This window comes from Gallus gallus, chromosome 5 (assembly GCF_016699485.2).
Source record: "Gallus gallus isolate bGalGal1 chromosome 5, bGalGal1.mat.broiler.GRCg7b, whole genome shotgun sequence".
In the NCBI taxonomy this organism is placed as follows: Eukaryota; Metazoa; Chordata; class Aves; order Galliformes; family Phasianidae; genus Gallus; species Gallus gallus.
The window spans coordinates 198,462-215,304 of record NC_052536.1 but is presented as its reverse complement, the minus strand read 5'-3'; the positions used below and the strand labels follow the sequence as shown (position 1 = coordinate 215,304).

Genomic DNA, 16,843 nt, shown 5'->3' with positions numbered 1-16,843 from the left:
GGAGGTGGAAGAGTTCTGCCCATCAGCTACGCTCCTGGTGGCTCTTGGTGCTTGGTTACCAAGGAATGCTTCAGCACCCGTGGAAATGCCCAGATCCCATATTTATCCTTTGTACACACGTGGTGCCCCCTGTCAAGAGCAGCAACAGCTTGCATTCCCAGCTGAGACCACTCACTGTGGTGGATTTCCTCCCAAATCCGTGCTTTCAGGCTCCAAAAGCATTCCTGGAGTTTCAGCCTTTCAGCTGGAAGCAACCGTGGCAGCTCTCATCCCAGCAGCGGGGGCTCACCGAAGTGCCTTAAAACCCATTTCTGAAAGAGGGATTCGTGGGGAAAGCATTCTTCTCTTTCTAAACAAAGCCAGGCCCAGCTGGGGATGGCGGGAGCCCAAGGTAGGATGTTACAATATATTTTAGAAGCAGATGCCAGAAGAGGTGAAGCTCACAGGCGTCTGGCTGAGCAGATGCCGGGAAGCAGCAAACCCTGCATGCTGCAGGCTCTTTCCGATCCAAATCCCTGCTTTTTCCAAGGAAAACAAGTCACGATGGGTAAATGCTTTTCACAGCAAGTTTCTGCTTCCTGTGAAAAACTTTATATCCCCATAAAAATACCAAAAGACAGAATTCAGCTTTTTCTCCAGAGCACTGATTGCTTAAAGAGGAAGTCACGTTTTCTGGGGCAGCCTTCAGCAAACGAAAAAAGGAAGAGCTGGCTTTCATCTCTGCACTGATTGCTCTGCAGCGGGTCGCTGCGGCGCTGCTCCTAAAGCCCGTCCCAGCTGCTTCCTGGTCTGCTTTTACCCAGGGATACAGCCTGGCCAGGAGCCAAGGTTGGGTGCAGGTCCCCAGCTCCTTGTGGGGCGTGCATGGGCCCCGCGAGGGTGGTGGGCACGGGGTGGCCAAAACGCCAGCACGGAGCTGGGTGGGCACAGGGGGACCCCTGGGAGTTAGAGCTTACTGTGCTGTGAGTGCAGGACAAGCAGTATGATCCTTTCCCCCTGCACTCCCCCCACCTCTGGGGCTTCTCCTCCCAAACCGGCTCATTATTTTTTCAGCACCGGGCCCAGAAATAACTGAGAGCGAGTGAATAATCCATGAGGTTTTGGCTGAATGGTGTAAGCACTGGGGAGGGGGGGGGTGAAATGAGCAAGAAAACACGAAACTTGACCCAAAACTCCTCCTGGAGGAAGGTGTAAAATACTCTCTGATGAATACTCTCCTCTGCTGGGGCTCATCCCCACAGCCCCTCCTTAGCGCAAGGCCCCACAGCAGGGGATGGAGAATTGAAATCTATCAGGAGCTGTAACCTCCCCGGGCAACCCCCCCCACTGAAGGAGCAGAGCCAGGTCTGGCCACAGCGTTTTATTATTTTATTTTCAAGAGAAAATGAAGCCAGCAGGGGCTGAGCTGACAACGGAATGAGTCCGGCTGCTGTGCGGCGCCCAGCACCTGGCTGGGGTAAAGGGGCAGGACCACCCCAGTCCCTCCCCAGAGCAGCCAGGAGGTGAGAGCTGGGTGGGGTATGGGGGTCAGGAAGGGATGGGGAGGGGGTGGGCAGAACGGGGCTAAGTTTGGGGGCTACAAGCATGCCCCAGCCTGCAGTGCAGCAAGAGGAGGTGCCGATGCCCTGGGGCTGCAGGTGGCTCCTGGGACATCCTTTCTGCCCAGCTATGCTTCAGGAGCTGCCAGCTGTGAAAGAGAAGTACACAGAGCTGGCTGTTGCACAAAGAGCTGCGGGCTCAGTGCGGCCCTCCCAGAGCCCCCTCACCTCTGAGTAGCTGGGCGGCTGTGGCAGCTCTGCTTGCACCACGGCCAGGTCCACTCTGGTGGTGCTGGGCACAATCAGCATGGCCTGAAGGGGAAAAATAGCATCCCATGCTTATCCCCAGCCAGGGGAATGAGGACGCCGTGCTCTGCCTCCTGCTCCCCCGCTACCTCGTTGGGGCTGAGGCGTGTTGCCCGGCACCAGAAGTTGGCAGTGGCGACAGCAATGCAGAACTCCAGGATGGTGAAGATGAGCAGCACGATGGAGATGCCATTCCCTGCGAGCTCCAGAGTGGGGAAGGTTCCATCAGCAGTGCCCAGTGCTTGGCATCCCCCATGCACTGATGGCTTTCCCCATCTCCCACCAGCCCCGGGTCTTGCTCTTTGTCCTTTGCAACTCTGCTTTCCCAAAGCTCAGGCAGAACTGGGCACATGCAGGGCATGAGTCATCTCCCACAGCACCAGCCCAATGTAGGTCAGGCAATGGCACTGTGCCCACGGGGTGATGAGAGCCCCAATAGAGCCAAGACCCCAGTAGGGCTAGGGAAGTGCTCCCAGGCACAGAGGATGCCAAAAGGCTGAGCGGAGCTGTACCCCCACCTACCAGGACAAGGTAGCTGTAGTAGTCATCGCTGGAGCGGTACAGCCCGTTGAAGTTGAGGTCAATGATGAAGGCGACGATGCCCAGGAGCGCAAAGATGGCACTGATGATGTTCGTGGCCTGGCTGCCCTTCACCTGCAGGCATGGAGGGGCTTTTCCCAGCCCTTTTGCCCCACAGCTGTGGGCAACAGCTCAGGGCCACCCCAACACCACCCCTGACGTAGGTACCCCAGCGCTCCCTCAGCCCTGCTGCTGACACAGCAAAAGGGCTGCATCCAGCTTCGTTAATTCCCCTCTTCCCATTGCTCGTTGACAGAAATAACCTCAGTACAAGCTTCAAACGGGGACACAGCTTTGCCCCAGCGGGTTTCACCCGTGCACGTGCTGCTCCCCACCTCCTACTACAGGTATGGGGGCTGGGGGGGGGGGAGGGAGGGGGTTGGGGTGGGGAGACAGACAGACACTCACCGCACACTCTGTGGGACTCTTCTCTGCCCCAATGGACAGGCAGCCCGAGATGATGAACTGCACCGGGAGAGGGGAGGGGGGCACTCAGTCCCCTGTCCGCAGACCCATAGAACACCCCCCCAGCTTCCCCATCTCTAGAGGAAGCGGGGGGGGCCGGCAGGCAGCCCCCAGCCCCATGCTACGCACAGACACACCGCCCAGGAAAGGGATCTCGCCGGTGATGAAGATGGAGGAGTAGACATTGGTGAGTGTGGTCAGGACGATACCGAAGCCAATGTGCATGAAGCCGGTCATGATCTGGATAGTCTGAGGGGACGGTGGGTCAGGGCTGGGCCCCCCCAGGGCAGCCCCTGAGCTTTAGGGGCCAAACCCCCAGGGCTCCAACCCTGTAGTTTAGGAAGGGGTTCCCACATCTATTGAATACACGCGTGGGGGACGCATCCCTGCTGTGTGCTATGCTGGGGGAGGCACACAGCCCCTGCGCTCCTCATCCCCCCACCTCCAAGCCAAGGGTTAACCCTTCAGTGCCCCCGGCCCCCCATGCCCAGGGTTAACCCTTCTGTTCCCCCAGCTCCAGTGGGAGCTTCCCTCACCACGGAGCATGGGGAGGGAGAGGGAGGAAGGTCCCTGTGCCCCCCACCAACACCAAGGTCTGGGGGCACCCACGGGGATGTGGATCTCTCAGGGATGCTAAGGGTGGGGGCGCTTTGGAGAGGCACAGCAGGGGTACGAGGAGTTGTAACGGGAGCGTAGGGGTGCCATAGGGATGGGAACCCCCTCCCCCCCACCCCACCCCCCTTCACTCCCGACTCACCCCCATCACTCGGTTCTTGCCCTTGGGCAGGGTCTCGGCCGTGTACATGACGGCACGGCTCCCCAGCCGCAGCGTCCCCATCCCCTGCATGGAGACAGAGCCGCCACCGGAGCCCCCCCCGTCTCCATCTACATCTTCACCCCCACCCCCCCCAGCCCGCCCCGCTCGCTCCCGGTCCCGAGCACCGGGGGCCGCCCCCGTTCCAGCGATTGGAGCCTCCGCCGTGATGTCAGGGGGCAACCACGCGTGCCCGTCGGGAGGGTCCGAGGTGTGCGTGCTGCTGGAGCAAACGGGGGACGACAGGGCAGGGGGGAGCGGGCGCTGAGTGCTCAGAATCCCCCCATCCCCCCCCCCCCCCCCACCCCAACTCCCCCCCCCCCAAAAAAAAGAAAGAAAAAAAACAACAACCCCTCTTCGCCTCTTTGTTCTGTTTACAGCGTCTCAAAGTGAGTTCCTGGAAGAAAGCTCCATCAAAGCCATTAGGCACAGGAACATCTCCTCCCTGCGGGGTAGGCTATGGAGAAAAGAGCCCCCTCCCACCCCCCCGCAGGTCTATGCAGCTGCAGGGGCTGCTAGGGCAGGGGAGGGCGCTTCTGTATTGAGGGAAAGGAGGACAAGTGGGTGCCAGCATTGCCCCCCACCTCCATTTGGGAAAGTTCCCGAGTCTCCAGCCCTGCTCCTTGGGAAGGGAGGTGGGAGGGCAACAGTGCTGCTGCCCCTCTGTACCTTCTGACCTGGGGGATATCCCACCAACTCATCCCAAAGCACAGCCCCCAAAGGGCTCTCCCCCTAAACGCCCCTACCCAGCAACACAACTGCAAGTACCAGGCATTTTTCCCAAGGTTTTCCCAAAGGCAAACATTCCCATGGGCACAGAGCTCTGCCCTTCTACGGGCAGCACACCGTGGGCCCCATGTTCCCCCAGCAGGTGATGGCCACCCAGCTGGCCAACCAACCCCAAGTCACTGGGAGCAGACCCAGCTATGCCACAGTGCAGCACGCCCCTCCAGCCCCCACACGCATGGGATGCACTACTCCACAGACATCCACCTTCTATGACCATTCCACATCTATCTGCCAAAACACTCAGGCTTCAGAGCAATGGGATCTGCAGGAACAGAGAAATCCCAGCCCCACCAGCAGCAGGCCCTGCAGCCCCCCGAGAGTGCTGCAGCCAACACCATCTGGAGAAGGCCATGTAGATATTGCACGGAGATATTGGCAGACCCTACTGCCAGCAGCCCCCACTGCCTGCAGGAGACAGCAGGGGAAGACCTACAGGGACAGGTATCTTGCTGAAAGCGCTCCCTGGAGACACCAAAGTCCACATGCCTCCATACACAACTGGCTGTGGGGCTGCCCTGCTCCAGCTCCAATCCCCATTTTTCCCCTGTCCCCATTAGTGATGAAGCAGGGGGAGAGTCCATGCTCTGGCTGTGCTCTGTGGCATCCGGGTGGAACAAATCACCACCGTGCCATTCCCCATGGCAACATCAGTGCAGCACAGGCCAGACCCCTGCCTAGAAAGACACAGCACCAGGAGGGCTCGGTGACACCACTGCATCCTTAGCAGCTCCTTGGTGGCGCAGGGCTGACTCCCAGCTTCCAGAGGGGGATCAGCACGATCCAGAGAGGGACATCTCAGGGCTGCTTTGCGGGCAAAGGGGCGCTGCGTGGGCACAGCCCGTGAGACCAGTACCAGGCACCAGACTTGTTTGTCAGGTCCTGGCATCGTTCCGCTGGTCCCGGTGCCAAGGGAGAGGGCCACTCCCGATCCTGCTGCACCACAACCCCATTGGTCAGTGAGCACCACCCCTGGGAGCCAGGGCCAGGCATGTATATAAGCCCCCGGGAGCAGAAGGTGAGCACAGCACTGCTGGAGGCAGCTGAGAACGGAGAGGATGCAGCGTCAGAGGGGCACCGCTGGCACTGAGGTTCTGAGGATGCTCGGCGTGGCTCTCAGCACTGCGGTGCTTCTGGCACTTGCAGGCTGTGGGGCGGAAGGCACGGACCCCCAGAACTGCAGTGAGTAACGTGGGGAGGTCGGGGAGGAGAATGGGTGCAAAACCCAGCGGGGGACGCGTGGGCTGCCCAGCACGTCCCAGCCCGCTCCCTCACTGCACAGCTGTCAGTGCTGAGGAGCGTGCCCGCATGCTGGGGATTCTGCAGCTCTCAGCTATGGACAGCGGGACGCCCAACCCCAGTGTGCTGCTGGCCCTCAACCTGGCTGGGGACAGCAGCAAGGCCCGGCAGGAGCTGCTCGAGAGGATCAAGGAGACGGCAGCGAAGCAAGCAAAAGGTAGGAGGGTGCCTAAGGGGCATCCCAGAACCCTGTGGTGTCGGTGCCCGGGGTTGGCTGTCCCGTAGTCTGGGGGCAGTGGGCTGGGGTCCCGGCTCCTGCGTGCAGTGGCCGCTCTCTGTCCCCACAGACATGTCCTCGGGCCAGGTGGCCCTGTACACGCTGGCCCTGCGCTCCTCCTGCTGTGACCCGAGAGACGTGGCGGCACATGGGCAGAGCGTCGACCTGCTCAGCATCCTTCAGGAGAAGACGGACCAGGAGTTGACGCATCTAGGTATGGGGCTCAGAGTGGCACATGGCAACGCAGGGATGCTGCTTTGGCCCGTGCTGGCGGAGGGAACCCTGTAATTTCACAGAGCAGAACGGCACCCCAAAGAGCTCGCTGTTCAGCGTGGGGCTGGACGCGCAAGCGCTGTGCGTGACGGGGGCAGGTGACTACGAGAGCGCTGCCACCATCCTGGCCAAGCAGCTGCAGAGATCACAGGACAAGCTCTCCGTGGGTAAGAGTCCCCCCACTCCAGCACCACACTCTGGCTGGCTCTGGCTGTGCCAGGCAGGCAGTGACTGTGTTACTCTGCAGACGAGCAGGCCATGATGGCACTGGCACTGGTGTGTGCCTACAACCGGACCGAGCACAAGGATGTGCAAGACCTGCTGAACAGAACACTGACAATGGTGTCCAACGGCTTCCTCGACAAGCAGGCAGAGGGAAATGGCATAATTGGGAACATCTACAGCACAGGTCTGGCCATGCAGCTGCTGCTGGCTGCAGGCAAGTTCTATGCCCCGCGGCCGTGGGACTGCACCCAGCCTGTGGCTGCCATCACCGCACAGCACCTGCAGCAGCCCATGGCCGTGGCTCAGGCACTGCCAGCCCTGGTGGGCAGAACCTACCTGGATTCTGCCAGCCTGGACTGCAGCCCTGAAGCACCCACAACCGCTGGAATGCAGTTGGACACTGTCCTGACCAAGGGCACGACACCAGAGCAAGGTATTGGCTGCCACCGTCACAACAGGCTCAGCCCTCCCCCTCCCCCTCTGCTCTCCTTACAGTTTCTAATGGATTACTCCATTTGGGTGTGCACTTTATGGGGCTGGAAGAGTCCAGGCTGGGAGGATGTGGCTGCTGTCACAACATACTCTCATGTCCATGCTGATGGATGTGTTTTTCGGTACCTCCTTAGCCCTTAATGAGACTAAAGGCCCCTTGCAGGAAACATTACCCTCCCTTTTGGTTGACACCAGCCACTGCCACACGCTTGGCATACCTGTGGTCACACTATCACTTTTCCACTCATTCTCTGCATATTTGCCATCATTTATTTCTTCTTACTTCCTCGTTGGGCAACAATTGCCTCTTTGAGACAGTGAATTCACGGCTCCTGTCCTATTTTCCCAGCGGGATCCAACATCACGGTGAACTACACCATCACCAACGAGGTGAGAGGGAAGCACTTCAGCTATAGCACCGAAGTGGAAGTCCCAGCTGGCTCCGTGCTGCTGGTCGTGCTGGAGGAGGCACAGAAGTCCAACAAGACCATCTTCAGGTGAGTAGTGGAGGCCGTCACAGGCTCAGTGCCACCACCTGGGCCCCAACCCAGGCCCATTGGGCCCCAACCCACCGCCCCACTGCGCCACAGCTTCAAGACAGAGTCAACGTTCTGGGGCCCAATGGTGGTGTCCATCCACGGGCTGGCTGCCAGTGAGAATGACAGGACCTTCTGGCAGTTCTTCAATGGCAGCGTCCCACTGCAGGAAGGTGGGCAGTGCTGGGGGGCTGGCAGGGGCTGTGCTGGGGAGCCACAGCCTCACTCCCGTTCCCCACTGCAGGGGTTGGCACATACAAACCACAGGATGGGGAGCACATCCGGGCTGTCTTCAGCATCTACTGACGGCACCGGGGAGCAGCAGCCCTGCTGGGCCCTACAGCGTGGCAATAAAGAGTCATTTGCAGCACGTCCCCCCTTGTGTGCTCTCACAGCCCTCGGACCAACCCCACCACTCTGCGTTTCGGTGACCTTCGAGGTCCCTTCCAAGCCAACCCCGCTGCTCTCATGTGATCCTTGTGGGTCCCTCCCAAGGTGCGACATTCTGCAGTTCCACGTTCCCACACACGGGCTGGGAGCGGCCGGGGCAGCACGGGGTGAAGGAGGTCGGGCTGAGGGCTCTGTAGGGCGGGGAAGCGGGCGAGGTGTGCGGCAGTGCCCGGGGAGGCCTCCGTGGTGCCCCCGGCCCGGCCCTGAGCGCTCCCTGTGCCCTTAGGCCTCGGCGGCCTTTACAGACGGAGAGGGGGCAAGAGGAGCGACCCCACATGGCCGCAGCGCCCCCGAGCCTTTCCCTTCGGACATCAGGAGATGCAGAGCTCTTCCTGTGCCTTTCCTTGTTCCAGCCCCAAGCACAACCCCTCCCCCCCCTCTCCAGGATGGGAGCAGAGCACAGGCACACACATACCCCCCACCGCCCCACAGCAATCTGCAAGGCATGGGCACCTCCTTCCCCAGCTCAGCTTCCCAGCTCAGCTCAGCTTCCACAGCTCAGCATTCTTCCCACAGTATTCTCCTGCACAAGCTGGCAGCCCGTGGCTTGGAGAGGTACACTCTTGGCTGCGTAAGGTACTGGCTGGAGGGCCGGGCCCAGAGAGTGGTGGTGAATGGAGATAAATCCAGCTGGCGACCGGTCACGAGCGGTGATCCCCGGGGGTCGGTGCTGGGGCCTGTCCTCTTTAATATCTTTATTGATGACCTGGATGAGGGCATTGAGTGCACCCTCAGTAAGTTTGCAGATGACACCGAGTTGGCTGGAAGTGTTGATCTGCCTGAGGGTAGCGAGGCCCTACAGAGGGATCTGGGTAGGCTGGATAGCTGGGCTGAAGCCAATGGGTTGGGATTCAACAAGACCAAATGCCGGGTCCTGCACTTTGGCCACAATAACCCCAGGCAACGCTATAGGCTTGGGGCAGAGTGGCTGGAAGACTGTGGAGAGGAACTGGACCTGGGGGTGTCGATTGCCGCTAGACTGAACATGAGCCAGCAGTGTGCCCAGGTGGCCAAGAAGGCCAACGGCATCCTGGCTTGTATCAGAAATAGTGTGGCCAGCAGGAACAGGGAGGTAATTATTCCCCTGTACTCAGCACTGGTGAGGCTGCACCTCGAGTACTGTGCCCAGTTTTGGGCCCCCACTGTAAGAAAGACATCGAGGCCCTGGAACGTGTCCAGAGGAGGGCAACAAAGCTGGTGAGGGCTCTGGAGCACAGGCCTTATGAGGAGCGGCTGAGAGAGCTGGGATTGTTCAGTCTGGAGAAGAGGAGGCTCAGGGGAGACCTCATTGCTCTCTATAACTACCTGAAGGGAGGCTGTAGTGAGCTGAGGGGCAGCCTCTTCTCTCGTGTGACAGTGATAGGACTAGAGGGAATGGCTTCAAGCTGTGCCAGGGAAGGTTCAGGCTGGACGTTAGGAAATACTACTTGTCTGAAAGGGTGGTCAGGCACTGGAATGGGCTGCCCAGGGAGGTGGTGGAGTCATCGACCCTGGTGGTGTTCAAAGAGCGTTTGGATGTTGTGTTGAGGGACATGGTTTAGTGAGAACCATTGGTGACGGACAAATGGTTGGACTGGGTGATCCTGTGGGTCTCTTCCAACCTTAGCGATTCTATGATTCTATGATTCTATAAAGGCCCCTTGCAGGAAACATTACCCTCCCTTTTGGTTGACACCAGCCACTGCCACACGCTTGACATACCTGTGGTCACACTATCACATTTCCACTCGTTCTCTGCATATTTGCCATCATTTATTTCTTCTTACTTCCTCGTTGGGCAACAATTGCCTCTTTGAGACAGTGAATTCACGGCTCCTGTCCTATTTTCCCAGCGGGATCCAACATCACGGTGAACTACACCATCACCAACGAGGTGAGAGGGAAGCACTTCAGCTATAGCACCGAAGTGGAAGTCCCAGCTGGCTCCGTGCTGCTGGTCGTGCTGGAGGAGGCACAGAAGTCCAACAAGACCATCTTCAGGTGAGTAGTGGAGGCCGTCACAGGCTCAGTGCCACCACCTGGGCCCCAACCCACTGCCCATCAGACCCCAGTCCCACCGCCCATCTTCCCCACAGCTTCAAGACAGAGTCAAAGCCCTGGGGCCCAATGGTGGTGTCCATCCATGGGCTGGACGAAAGTGTGGCTGACAGGACCTTCTGGCAGTTCTTCAGTGGCAACGATGTACTGCCGGAAGGTGGGCAGTGCTGGGGGGCTGGCAGGGGCTGTGCTGGGGAGCCACAGCCTCACTCCCGTTCCCCACTGCAGGGGTTGGCACATACAAACCACAGGACGGGGAGCACATCCGGGCTGTCTTCAGCACCTACTGACGGCACCGGGGAGCAGCAGCCCTGCTGGGCCCTACAGCGTGGCAATAAAGAGTCATTTGCAGCACGTCCCTCCTTGTGTGCTCTCACAGCCCTCGGACCAACCCCACCACTCTGTGGTTCGGTGACCTTCGAGGTCCCTTCCAACCCAACCCCGCTGCTCTCATGTGATCCTTGTGGGTCCCTCCCAAGGTGCGACGTTCTGCGGTTCCACGTTCCCACACACGGGCTGGGAGCGGCCGGGGCAGCACGGGGTGAAGGAGGTCGGGCTGAGGACTCTGCCCGGCAGAGAGGCCCCGGAACCCACATTCCGTTCCCCTCAGCCGAGGGGGAAGGAGTAGATGCGTAACCGGAAGTGCTGCCCGCCGGGCGGCTGATGGGACGGACCCGATGGCGGCGCCCGGCGGGCATTTCCGGTTATGGGGTGGTGGCGGCTGTGGCGGCCCGCGGCGGCCCGCGGAGTTCGGGGGGGCCCTGGAGGGGCGCGAGGGGGACTTTGGGGTAGGCAGAAGGGGTCTGTATGGCGGGGATGGGGGCGAGGTGTGCGTCGGTGCCCGGGGAGGCCTCCGTGGTGCCCCCGGCCCGGCCCGGCTCTGAGCGCTCACTGTTCCCTTAGGCCTCGGCGGCAGCGCCGTCCCCCGGGCGGGCCTTAAGAAGTTCTTGCTCCCCCCTGACTACAGTGGTAAGTGCGTCCCCGTGTCTGAGGGCGGTGGTCCCTGAGGGGCTGCCCGTTCCCCCCCGCCCCATCCCACCCCCCCGGTGATCCCCGCGTTTCCCCTCCCTGCAGGCATCACGCTGCCGGAGAGGCCGAAGCTGAAGTTCATGGAGAAGGTGCCATCAGTGCCCAAGGCCAGACGGGAACCACGGCAGCTGCGGGACATCCGCGGGCCTTCCCAGGTGGCCACGAACTTCACGCAGGGGCAGTACGGCATCCTGGTGAGCGCTGGGCCGTGGTGGGTTGCGCCAGGCTTGGAGCACCTCCGGTGCCCGGCCCTCAGCCCTTGCCATCGTCCCACAGGCGCTGGGGGGTGGCTACCTGCACTGGGGGCACCTGGAGATGATCCGCTTGACCATCGGGCGCTGCATGGACCCCAAGAACATGTTCGCCATCTGGCGCGTGCCAGCCCCCTACAAACCACTGACCAAGAAGAGCCTTGGACACCGCATGGGAGGCGGCAAAGGCCCCATCGACCGCTACGTGACAGCGGTGAAGAGCGGACGGCTCGTGGTGGAGCTTGGCGGGCGCTGCGAGTTCGAGGAGGTGAAACCCTTCCTCACGCAGGTGGCCCACAAGCTGCCCTTCCCCGCTGTTGCTGTGAGCCGCCAGAGCCTGCAGCAGATGCGGGAAGAGGAGGAGGAGAAGAGGCTCAACAACCAGAACCCCTGGACCTTCGAGCGCGTCATCACTTCCAACATGCTGGGCATGCGAAGGTACCTCAGCCCCTACGACCTGAAGCTGAAGGGACGTTACTGGGGGAAATTCTTCCTCAAGCACAGGGTGTAGCCCGCAGGCAGGGATGGAGCCACTGGAATAAAGCCTTCTGTGAAAGCATGGAATCATAGCATCTTTGATGTTGGAAACGACCTCTAAGATCATTGAGCCCGTCTGTCCGCTTGCCACCAAGAAACGTTTAGATGTGGCACGTGAAGGTGGACGGTTGGGCTCAATGATCTTGGAGTTCTCTTCCAGCCTTGGTGATTCTGTGATTCAGTATCGCCTACTACATGACCCCATCACGTTCCCACATGCCACATTTCCACGTTTCTTCAACACCTCCAGGGGTGGTGACTCCACTACCGCCCTGGGCATCCCGTTCCAATGCCTGACCATTCTTTCAGGGAAGAGGTTTTTCCTAATATTCAGCCTGTACCTCCCCTGGACAACTCGAGGTCATTACCTCTCATCTTTTCACTCCTTACGTGGGAGAAGAGACCGACTTTACCTCACTATAACCTCATTTCAGGGAGTGGCAGAGAACAATAATACTTTCCCTCAGCTTTCTCTTCTCCAGACTGAACAATCCCAGCTCCTTCAGCCACTCCCCATAAGACCTGTGCTCCACACCCCTCAGCGGCTTCATTACCTTTCTTTGGGTGTGGCTGCTGTGGGTTGTGGAGGCCCGGATGCGGGGATGGGACCCGGAGGTGAGTGATAGGACTCCCTAACACGGCACCATGGGACGGAGCGTGAGTGATCTCTTTATTGGGGAGGAGGGCCGCGGTGCGGGTGTCGGCACATCTGGAGAGCAGCGCTGTGGAGGAATGGCTGCAGGCTCTGAGTGAGGGGCGAGCTTCTCCTTTCACCACCAGGCAAGGCAGAGCCCTGGCTGTGGCCGGCTCCGTGCTGGCGAGTAGGGAGCTGTGGGACCCTGGTGTGAGGACAGCGGGTGAGGGGGGACCTCGGGGCGACGTCCTCAGGGCTTGGCAGGTGGGTCCCAGGGCCACGGGTAGGATCGTCAGACAGGGTGGGAAAAGGCCACCTGTGAGCGGGAAGCATCAGGGCTGGCTGGCACCGCTGCCCCCATCTGTCAGTGCAGGGTGAGCGCTGCTGGCCTGAACCCCCTGGGCACCCCATCACCTGTGGGGAGTGGCTGGGGTGTCAGGCGAAGATGCTACCGATGCTGGAAGCCAAGATGATGACAAGGATAATGCAGCAAATCATGATCATGATCTTCTTCTGCACAGGGAGAGAGGGGCCGTGAGGCTGGGGCGTGGGCGGTGCAGGGAAGGGGGACGGGACAAGAAGACAGACGCGGGGGGTGACTCAGAACAATGGGGTATCCTGTTGGTCCCCCTCACCCTCCTGGCTTCGCTTTGGTACTTGACGGCCTTTTTGGTGTCAGCCACGGCTCGCTCCACAAAACCGACAGACTGGTCCATGTTGTTCTCTATGCGGTCGATCATGGCTCCCTATGGGGGCGACAAGGAGAGACAAGGGGCACAGCACGACTCCTCGCATTGCGTGGGGCACCGGGGGTGCTCGGAGGGGATGGGGATGGGACCCCTTCCCGGGGGGTTCGGTGCCACGGCTCCGTGGTGCTCCGTGGCCAGGTCCCAGCCCCCGGGGTCCCTCCTCGTTCCCTTGCCGTCCCATGCATGAGTCCCTGTCCATCTCCATCCTGTCGCTATGCTGTCCCATGCCCAGACCCCTGTTTATCCCCTCCCCTTCCCCTGCCCCAGCCCCTCTGTCTCCCCCGCCCCACGCTGGCTCGCTGCTCGCCCCGTGGCCATGCCTGGTTCTCCACCAGCATGGCGATGTCGACAAACATGTCGTGCAGCTCCTTGATGCTGCTCTCCAGCCGCACGATGTCCTTGTGCCGCCCCTCGATTTCACTCAGCGCCTGCTTCGAGATCTGCGAGTCCACGATCTGCAGGGGGGACAAGGCAAGAGGTGTCAGTGGGGCGGCCCCAGACCCCCAACCCTGGCCCCATGGGGCTCACCCCCGAGGTGAAGATGGCGGGGTTCCCGCTCTCCAGCATCTCCTCCAGCTCCTCATCCGTCGTGTTCTTGCCAGCTGTGGGGAGTCAGCGCTGCCACAGGCTCTGCCCACCCCACTGAACCAACGGGGCATAATGTGGGGAAGGGGGCACGCACTGATCTCTAGCTGCCTCTGGATCCGGCCTTTGCTGCGCTCCCTGAAGTCAACCTGCGCCTCGTTGTACTTGGTCATCACATCAACGAACTTGCGGGACAGGACTGAGTGCTGGGGATGGGGACATTGGGTTGGGGACACGCTGAGCACAGCGTAGCTCAGCCCCAGGGGGCAGGACTGAGCGCTGGATTTGGGGATGGGGACGTTGAGAAGTGGATGTTGGGATGGGGCACCCCAGGCGTGGCGTGTTCCAGCTGCTAGGAACAGGACAGGACTGAGTGCTGGGGATGGAGACGTTGGGCTGGGGTCACCCTGGGCGTGGTGTGTCCCAGTCCCAGAGGACAGGATTGAGTGCTGGGAATGGGGACAGTCTGATGTGCCTGACCACAGGATACATGACCGAGTGCTGATGACAGGGACAGAGACGCTGGGATGGCAACATTGAAAAGCAGATATCTCAGGCCAGCCCTCAGGGTTAGGATCGAGTGCTGGGGTTGGGGAGATTGGGCTGGAGACACACCAGGCATGGCGAATCCCAGCCCTAGAGGACAGGACTGAGTGCTGGGGATGGGGACACTGGGACAGGGACATTGGGATGGGAACACCGCAGGCATGGCACGTCCCAGAGCTCGAGGACAGGACCGAGTGCCAGAGCTGTGGCTGGGGAACCCCCAAGCACGGCGTGTCCCACATCAGGGCACGTGACTGAGCTCAAAGGATGGCAACAGGGATATGGGGCCCGGGTCATGGCTTAACGTATCCTTAACCCCAAGCACGCCTTAACCCCATGGGACAGGCCTGAGTGTGGGAGCAGCCGTGATGCGTTCCAGCCCCAGGAGGGGACGGCCGGGTACAGTCAGCTCACCTGGGACTTGCGTATGCGCAGGTCAGCAGAGGAGCGGGCCTCATCCTGCTCGATGTTCCTCTCCATGCCTGCCAGCAGCGAGAACCCCACCTGTAAGGTGCTTCCCCCCCCTCCCCCCACCTCCACGGTGACCCCGGGGCCGGGGATGCGGCCGCTCACTCTTCAGCTTGTTGCGCACGCTGTTGGCCATCTTCTTGATGTCAGCTGTGAGCTGCTCCAGTTCATCTTTGGTCTCTGCAGGGGACGGGGCTCTGAGACGGGGATGCCATCACATGGCATCCAAGGAGGGGGCGTACGGCTCTGATGGGGACGGGATGGGACACACAGCCACGCTCACTCTGCTCGGGGATGGGGGCCGACAGGATGACGCTGTAGAGCTTCTTGGCCTCCTCCACGTTCTCTGATATCTTGTCAATGTTCTGCCTCGTCTCCTCGATCTGGAGGGCCCAGGAGGACACGTCGCACGTTACCTGCGTCCCCAACGTGCCCCCCACGTCCGCCCGGCCCGCACCTCAGCGAAGAACTCATCCATGAAGGCTGTGTTGTCGATGGCGATTTCCAGCTCGTCGCTGTCGTCCTCAGCATCCTGCTTCTGCACGTAGCAGCGAGGGGACGCTCAGCGGACACCCGGGGACACCCGGTGGGTGTGGGACGAGGACAGGGAGGGGACGCGGTGGCCCCCAAGCAGCGGGGGGAAGGGGGGGGACACCCAGCCGGGTGCCATCTGCTCGCATCTGGCCAGCGGGAATTAACGGATTGCGGGGCTGGGCCGTGGGAGGGGACGGGGACGGAGATGGGGCACTCCATCACGGGGCTTTGCGGCCCCAAACTTCACCCCACGGCGGCTCCGCATGAGCTCCCCTCTTGCCCCGCAGCCACCCCTGCCATTCCCGTGGTGTCGTGCCCCGGCCCCCCCCATTTCTGGGGTAAAAATAACGCTAATCCCCCAACCCCCCCCCCTCCCCGCAGGGCCTGATCGTGGGCAGTGCCTCCCTTAATCCCCGCTAAATCCCCCACGGGGCAGCACGGAGGCCGCGGGGCTGCGCAGGGTGGGGAGTACCCCAAGAACCCGAAAGCGATGCGTGGGACCCCACGCGCGTCCCGCATCCCTTCCTGCGCCCCACAGCGCGGATGCAGCCACCCCGAATCCTCCCGGGGCTCAGACCCGCGGTCCCCTCCAGCAGTAGGGCACCAGCTATCCCCGGGTGCCCCCACGCGTGCCCCCCGTGGTGCCCTGCACCCCTCACCGCCCGGAGCTGCTCCAGCCGGTCCCGCATGGTGCCGGGCTGCCAGGACTCGCCGCCCGCCCGCCGCCGTCCTACATCAGCCCCGCTAATCCCCGCTGATGGGCACTCGATGAGGGCAAGGCTGAGGCGGGGCTGCCCGCGCCCGCCACGTGCGCTGCGGACACCCGAGGGGGGGTGGCGAAGGTGCCGGTGACGCGCGTGTGTGCGCAGCATACAGGTGGCCCTGGCACCGCATGGGGGCCGGGGGGTGGTGGGGGACGGGGGGACACGGCCACGGATAGGGGGTATGAGTGGGTTGGAGGACAGGACCGTGGATAGGGGATACGGGTGTTGGGACACGAAGTGGGGACGTTGCCATGGGTGGGGGACGCAGGTGGTGGGACACGGGTTGGGGATGTGGCTAAGGGTGGGGGATGTGGTCTGGGGGACGTGGCCGCGGGTGGGAGGCACAGGTGGTGGGACACGGGTTGGAGACGTGGCTAAGAATAGGGGACGTGGGCTGGGGTCGTGACCCCCCCACGTGGGGTCGTGGTCGGGGGACGTGAGGCGGGGGACTTGGCCACGGGTAGGGCGTAGGGGATGTGGGACGCAGGCTGGGGGACGTGGCCACGTATAGGGGTCACGAACTGGGCACGCAGCCACACTTAGGGACGTGAGCTGGGGGACGCGGCCGTGGGCAGGGGACCCAGGCGGTGGGACACGGGTCGGGGGACACGACTGGAGGGAAGCACCCAGGGGACATAAGCCGAGGAGGGATACACGGCCGGCGCGGGAGGCACGGCTGGGGCGGCAGCGCGGGTCTCGGGCACGGCGGCGCGCAGGTGCACGGGGGCG

The 16,843-nt window shown here is 61.6% G+C and overlaps 4 protein-coding genes across 8 annotated transcripts; 2 read left to right on the top strand and 2 right to left on the bottom strand.

Moving 5' to 3' along the window:
* Positions 1 to 1,347: 1,347 nt before the first annotated feature.
* On the bottom strand, positions 1,348 to 3,794 carry LOC107056412 (membrane-spanning 4-domains subfamily A member 12-like). 4 transcript variants are annotated; one of them, XR_005859985.2, is made up of 7 exons: positions 3,646 to 3,794; positions 3,018 to 3,137; positions 2,832 to 2,888; positions 2,367 to 2,498; positions 1,934 to 2,040; positions 1,767 to 1,850; positions 1,348 to 1,687 (listed from the first exon to the last, which is right to left on the bottom strand). XR_005859985.2 is itself a non-coding variant. In NM_001389520.2 (7 exons), exons 1-7 carry the CDS (start codon positions 3,733 to 3,735, stop codon positions 1,667 to 1,669), a joined length of 618 nt encoding a protein of 205 aa, NP_001376449.1. In that variant the 5' UTR covers positions 3,736 to 3,794; the 3' UTR covers positions 1,348 to 1,666. The 4 variants fall into 4 exon arrangements, 3 of the variants coding, with proteins under 3 accessions (NP_001376449.1, XP_040556449.1, XP_040556450.1); NM_001389520.2 differs by having other exon boundaries at positions 1,934 to 2,047; XM_040700515.2 differs by lacking the exon at positions 1,934 to 2,040.
* Positions 3,795 to 5,512: 1,718 nt separating this feature from the next.
* Positions 5,513 to 10,375, top strand: GIF (gastric intrinsic factor). 2 transcript variants are annotated; one of them, XM_040701448.2, is made up of 8 exons: positions 5,513 to 5,670; positions 5,771 to 5,944; positions 6,075 to 6,218; positions 6,301 to 6,444; positions 6,525 to 6,935; positions 7,344 to 7,491; positions 7,585 to 7,703; positions 10,246 to 10,375. In XM_040701448.2, exons 1-8 carry the CDS (start codon positions 5,547 to 5,549, stop codon positions 10,305 to 10,307), a joined length of 1,326 nt encoding a protein of 441 aa, XP_040557382.1. In that variant the 5' UTR covers positions 5,513 to 5,546; the 3' UTR covers positions 10,308 to 10,375. The 2 variants fall into 2 exon arrangements, with proteins under 2 accessions (XP_040557382.1, XP_001233885.4); XM_001233884.7 differs by lacking the exon at positions 10,246 to 10,375 and adding an exon at positions 7,775 to 7,900.
* Positions 10,376 to 10,682: 307 nt separating this feature from the next.
* Positions 10,683 to 11,856, top strand: MRPL16 (mitochondrial ribosomal protein L16). The gene is made up of 4 exons (XM_426396.8): positions 10,683 to 10,805; positions 10,921 to 10,986; positions 11,092 to 11,240; positions 11,323 to 11,856. Exons 1-4 carry the CDS (start codon positions 10,724 to 10,726, stop codon positions 11,806 to 11,808), a joined length of 783 nt encoding a protein of 260 aa, XP_426396.6. The 5' UTR covers positions 10,683 to 10,723; the 3' UTR covers positions 11,809 to 11,856.
* A 624-nt stretch (positions 11,857 to 12,480) lies between these two features.
* Positions 12,481 to 16,113, bottom strand: STX3 (syntaxin 3). The gene is made up of 11 exons (XM_015301445.4): positions 16,010 to 16,113; positions 15,274 to 15,354; positions 15,100 to 15,199; positions 14,922 to 14,996; positions 14,763 to 14,830; positions 13,900 to 14,008; positions 13,746 to 13,819; positions 13,538 to 13,672; positions 13,104 to 13,214; positions 12,883 to 12,981; positions 12,481 to 12,784 (listed from the first exon to the last, which is right to left on the bottom strand). The coding sequence occupies exons 1-10, from the start codon at positions 16,037 to 16,039 to the stop codon at positions 12,904 to 12,906; spliced, it is 861 nt and encodes a 286-aa protein (XP_015156931.4). The 5' UTR covers positions 16,040 to 16,113; the 3' UTR covers positions 12,481 to 12,784; positions 12,883 to 12,903.
* Positions 16,114 to 16,843: the final 730 nt, after the last annotated feature.

Bases quoted from the DNA above. Each gene is read 5' to 3' on its own strand.
- STX3 (XM_015301445.4), bottom strand. From the start codon at position 16,039: ATGCGGGACCGGCTGGAGCAGCTCCGGGCG. The intron at 15,200-15,273 runs GTGCGGGCCGGG...TGGGCCCTCCAG, and splicing joins TGGATGAGTTCTTCGCTGAG to ATCGAGGAGACGAGGCAGAA. The intron at 14,831-14,921 runs GTGAGCGGCCGC...CGCTGCTGGCAG, and splicing joins CGTGCGCAACAAGCTGAAGA to GCATGGAGAGGAACATCGAG.
- GIF (XM_040701448.2), top strand. From the start codon at position 5,547: ATGCAGCGTCAGAGGGGCACCGCTGGCACTGAGGTTCTGAGGATGCTC. The intron at 7,492-7,584 runs GTGAGTAGTGGA...ACTGCGCCACAG, and splicing joins TCCAACAAGACCATCTTCAG to CTTCAAGACAGAGTCAACGT. The intron at 7,704-10,245 runs GTGGGCAGTGCT...TCCCCACTGCAG, and splicing joins CAGCGTCCCACTGCAGGAAG to GGGTTGGCACATACAAACCA.
- LOC107056412 (NM_001389520.2), bottom strand. From the start codon at position 3,735: ATGCAGGGGATGGGGACGCTGCGGCTGGGGAGCCGTGCCGTCATGTAC. The intron at 2,889-3,017 runs GTGCGTAGCATG...CTCCCGGTGCAG, and splicing joins CTTTCCTGGGCGGTGTGTCT to TTCATCATCTCGGGCTGCCT. The intron at 2,499-2,831 runs GTGAGTGTCTGT...CCATGCCTGCAG, and splicing joins AGAGTCCCACAGAGTGTGCG to GTGAAGGGCAGCCAGGCCAC.
- MRPL16 (XM_426396.8), top strand. From the start codon at position 10,724: ATGGGGTGGTGGCGGCTGTGGCGGCCCGCGGCGGCCCGCGGAGTTCGG. The intron at 10,987-11,091 runs GTAAGTGCGTCC...CCCTCCCTGCAG, and splicing joins GCTCCCCCCTGACTACAGTG to GCATCACGCTGCCGGAGAGG. The intron at 11,241-11,322 runs GTGAGCGCTGGG...ATCGTCCCACAG, and splicing joins AGGGGCAGTACGGCATCCTG to GCGCTGGGGGGTGGCTACCT.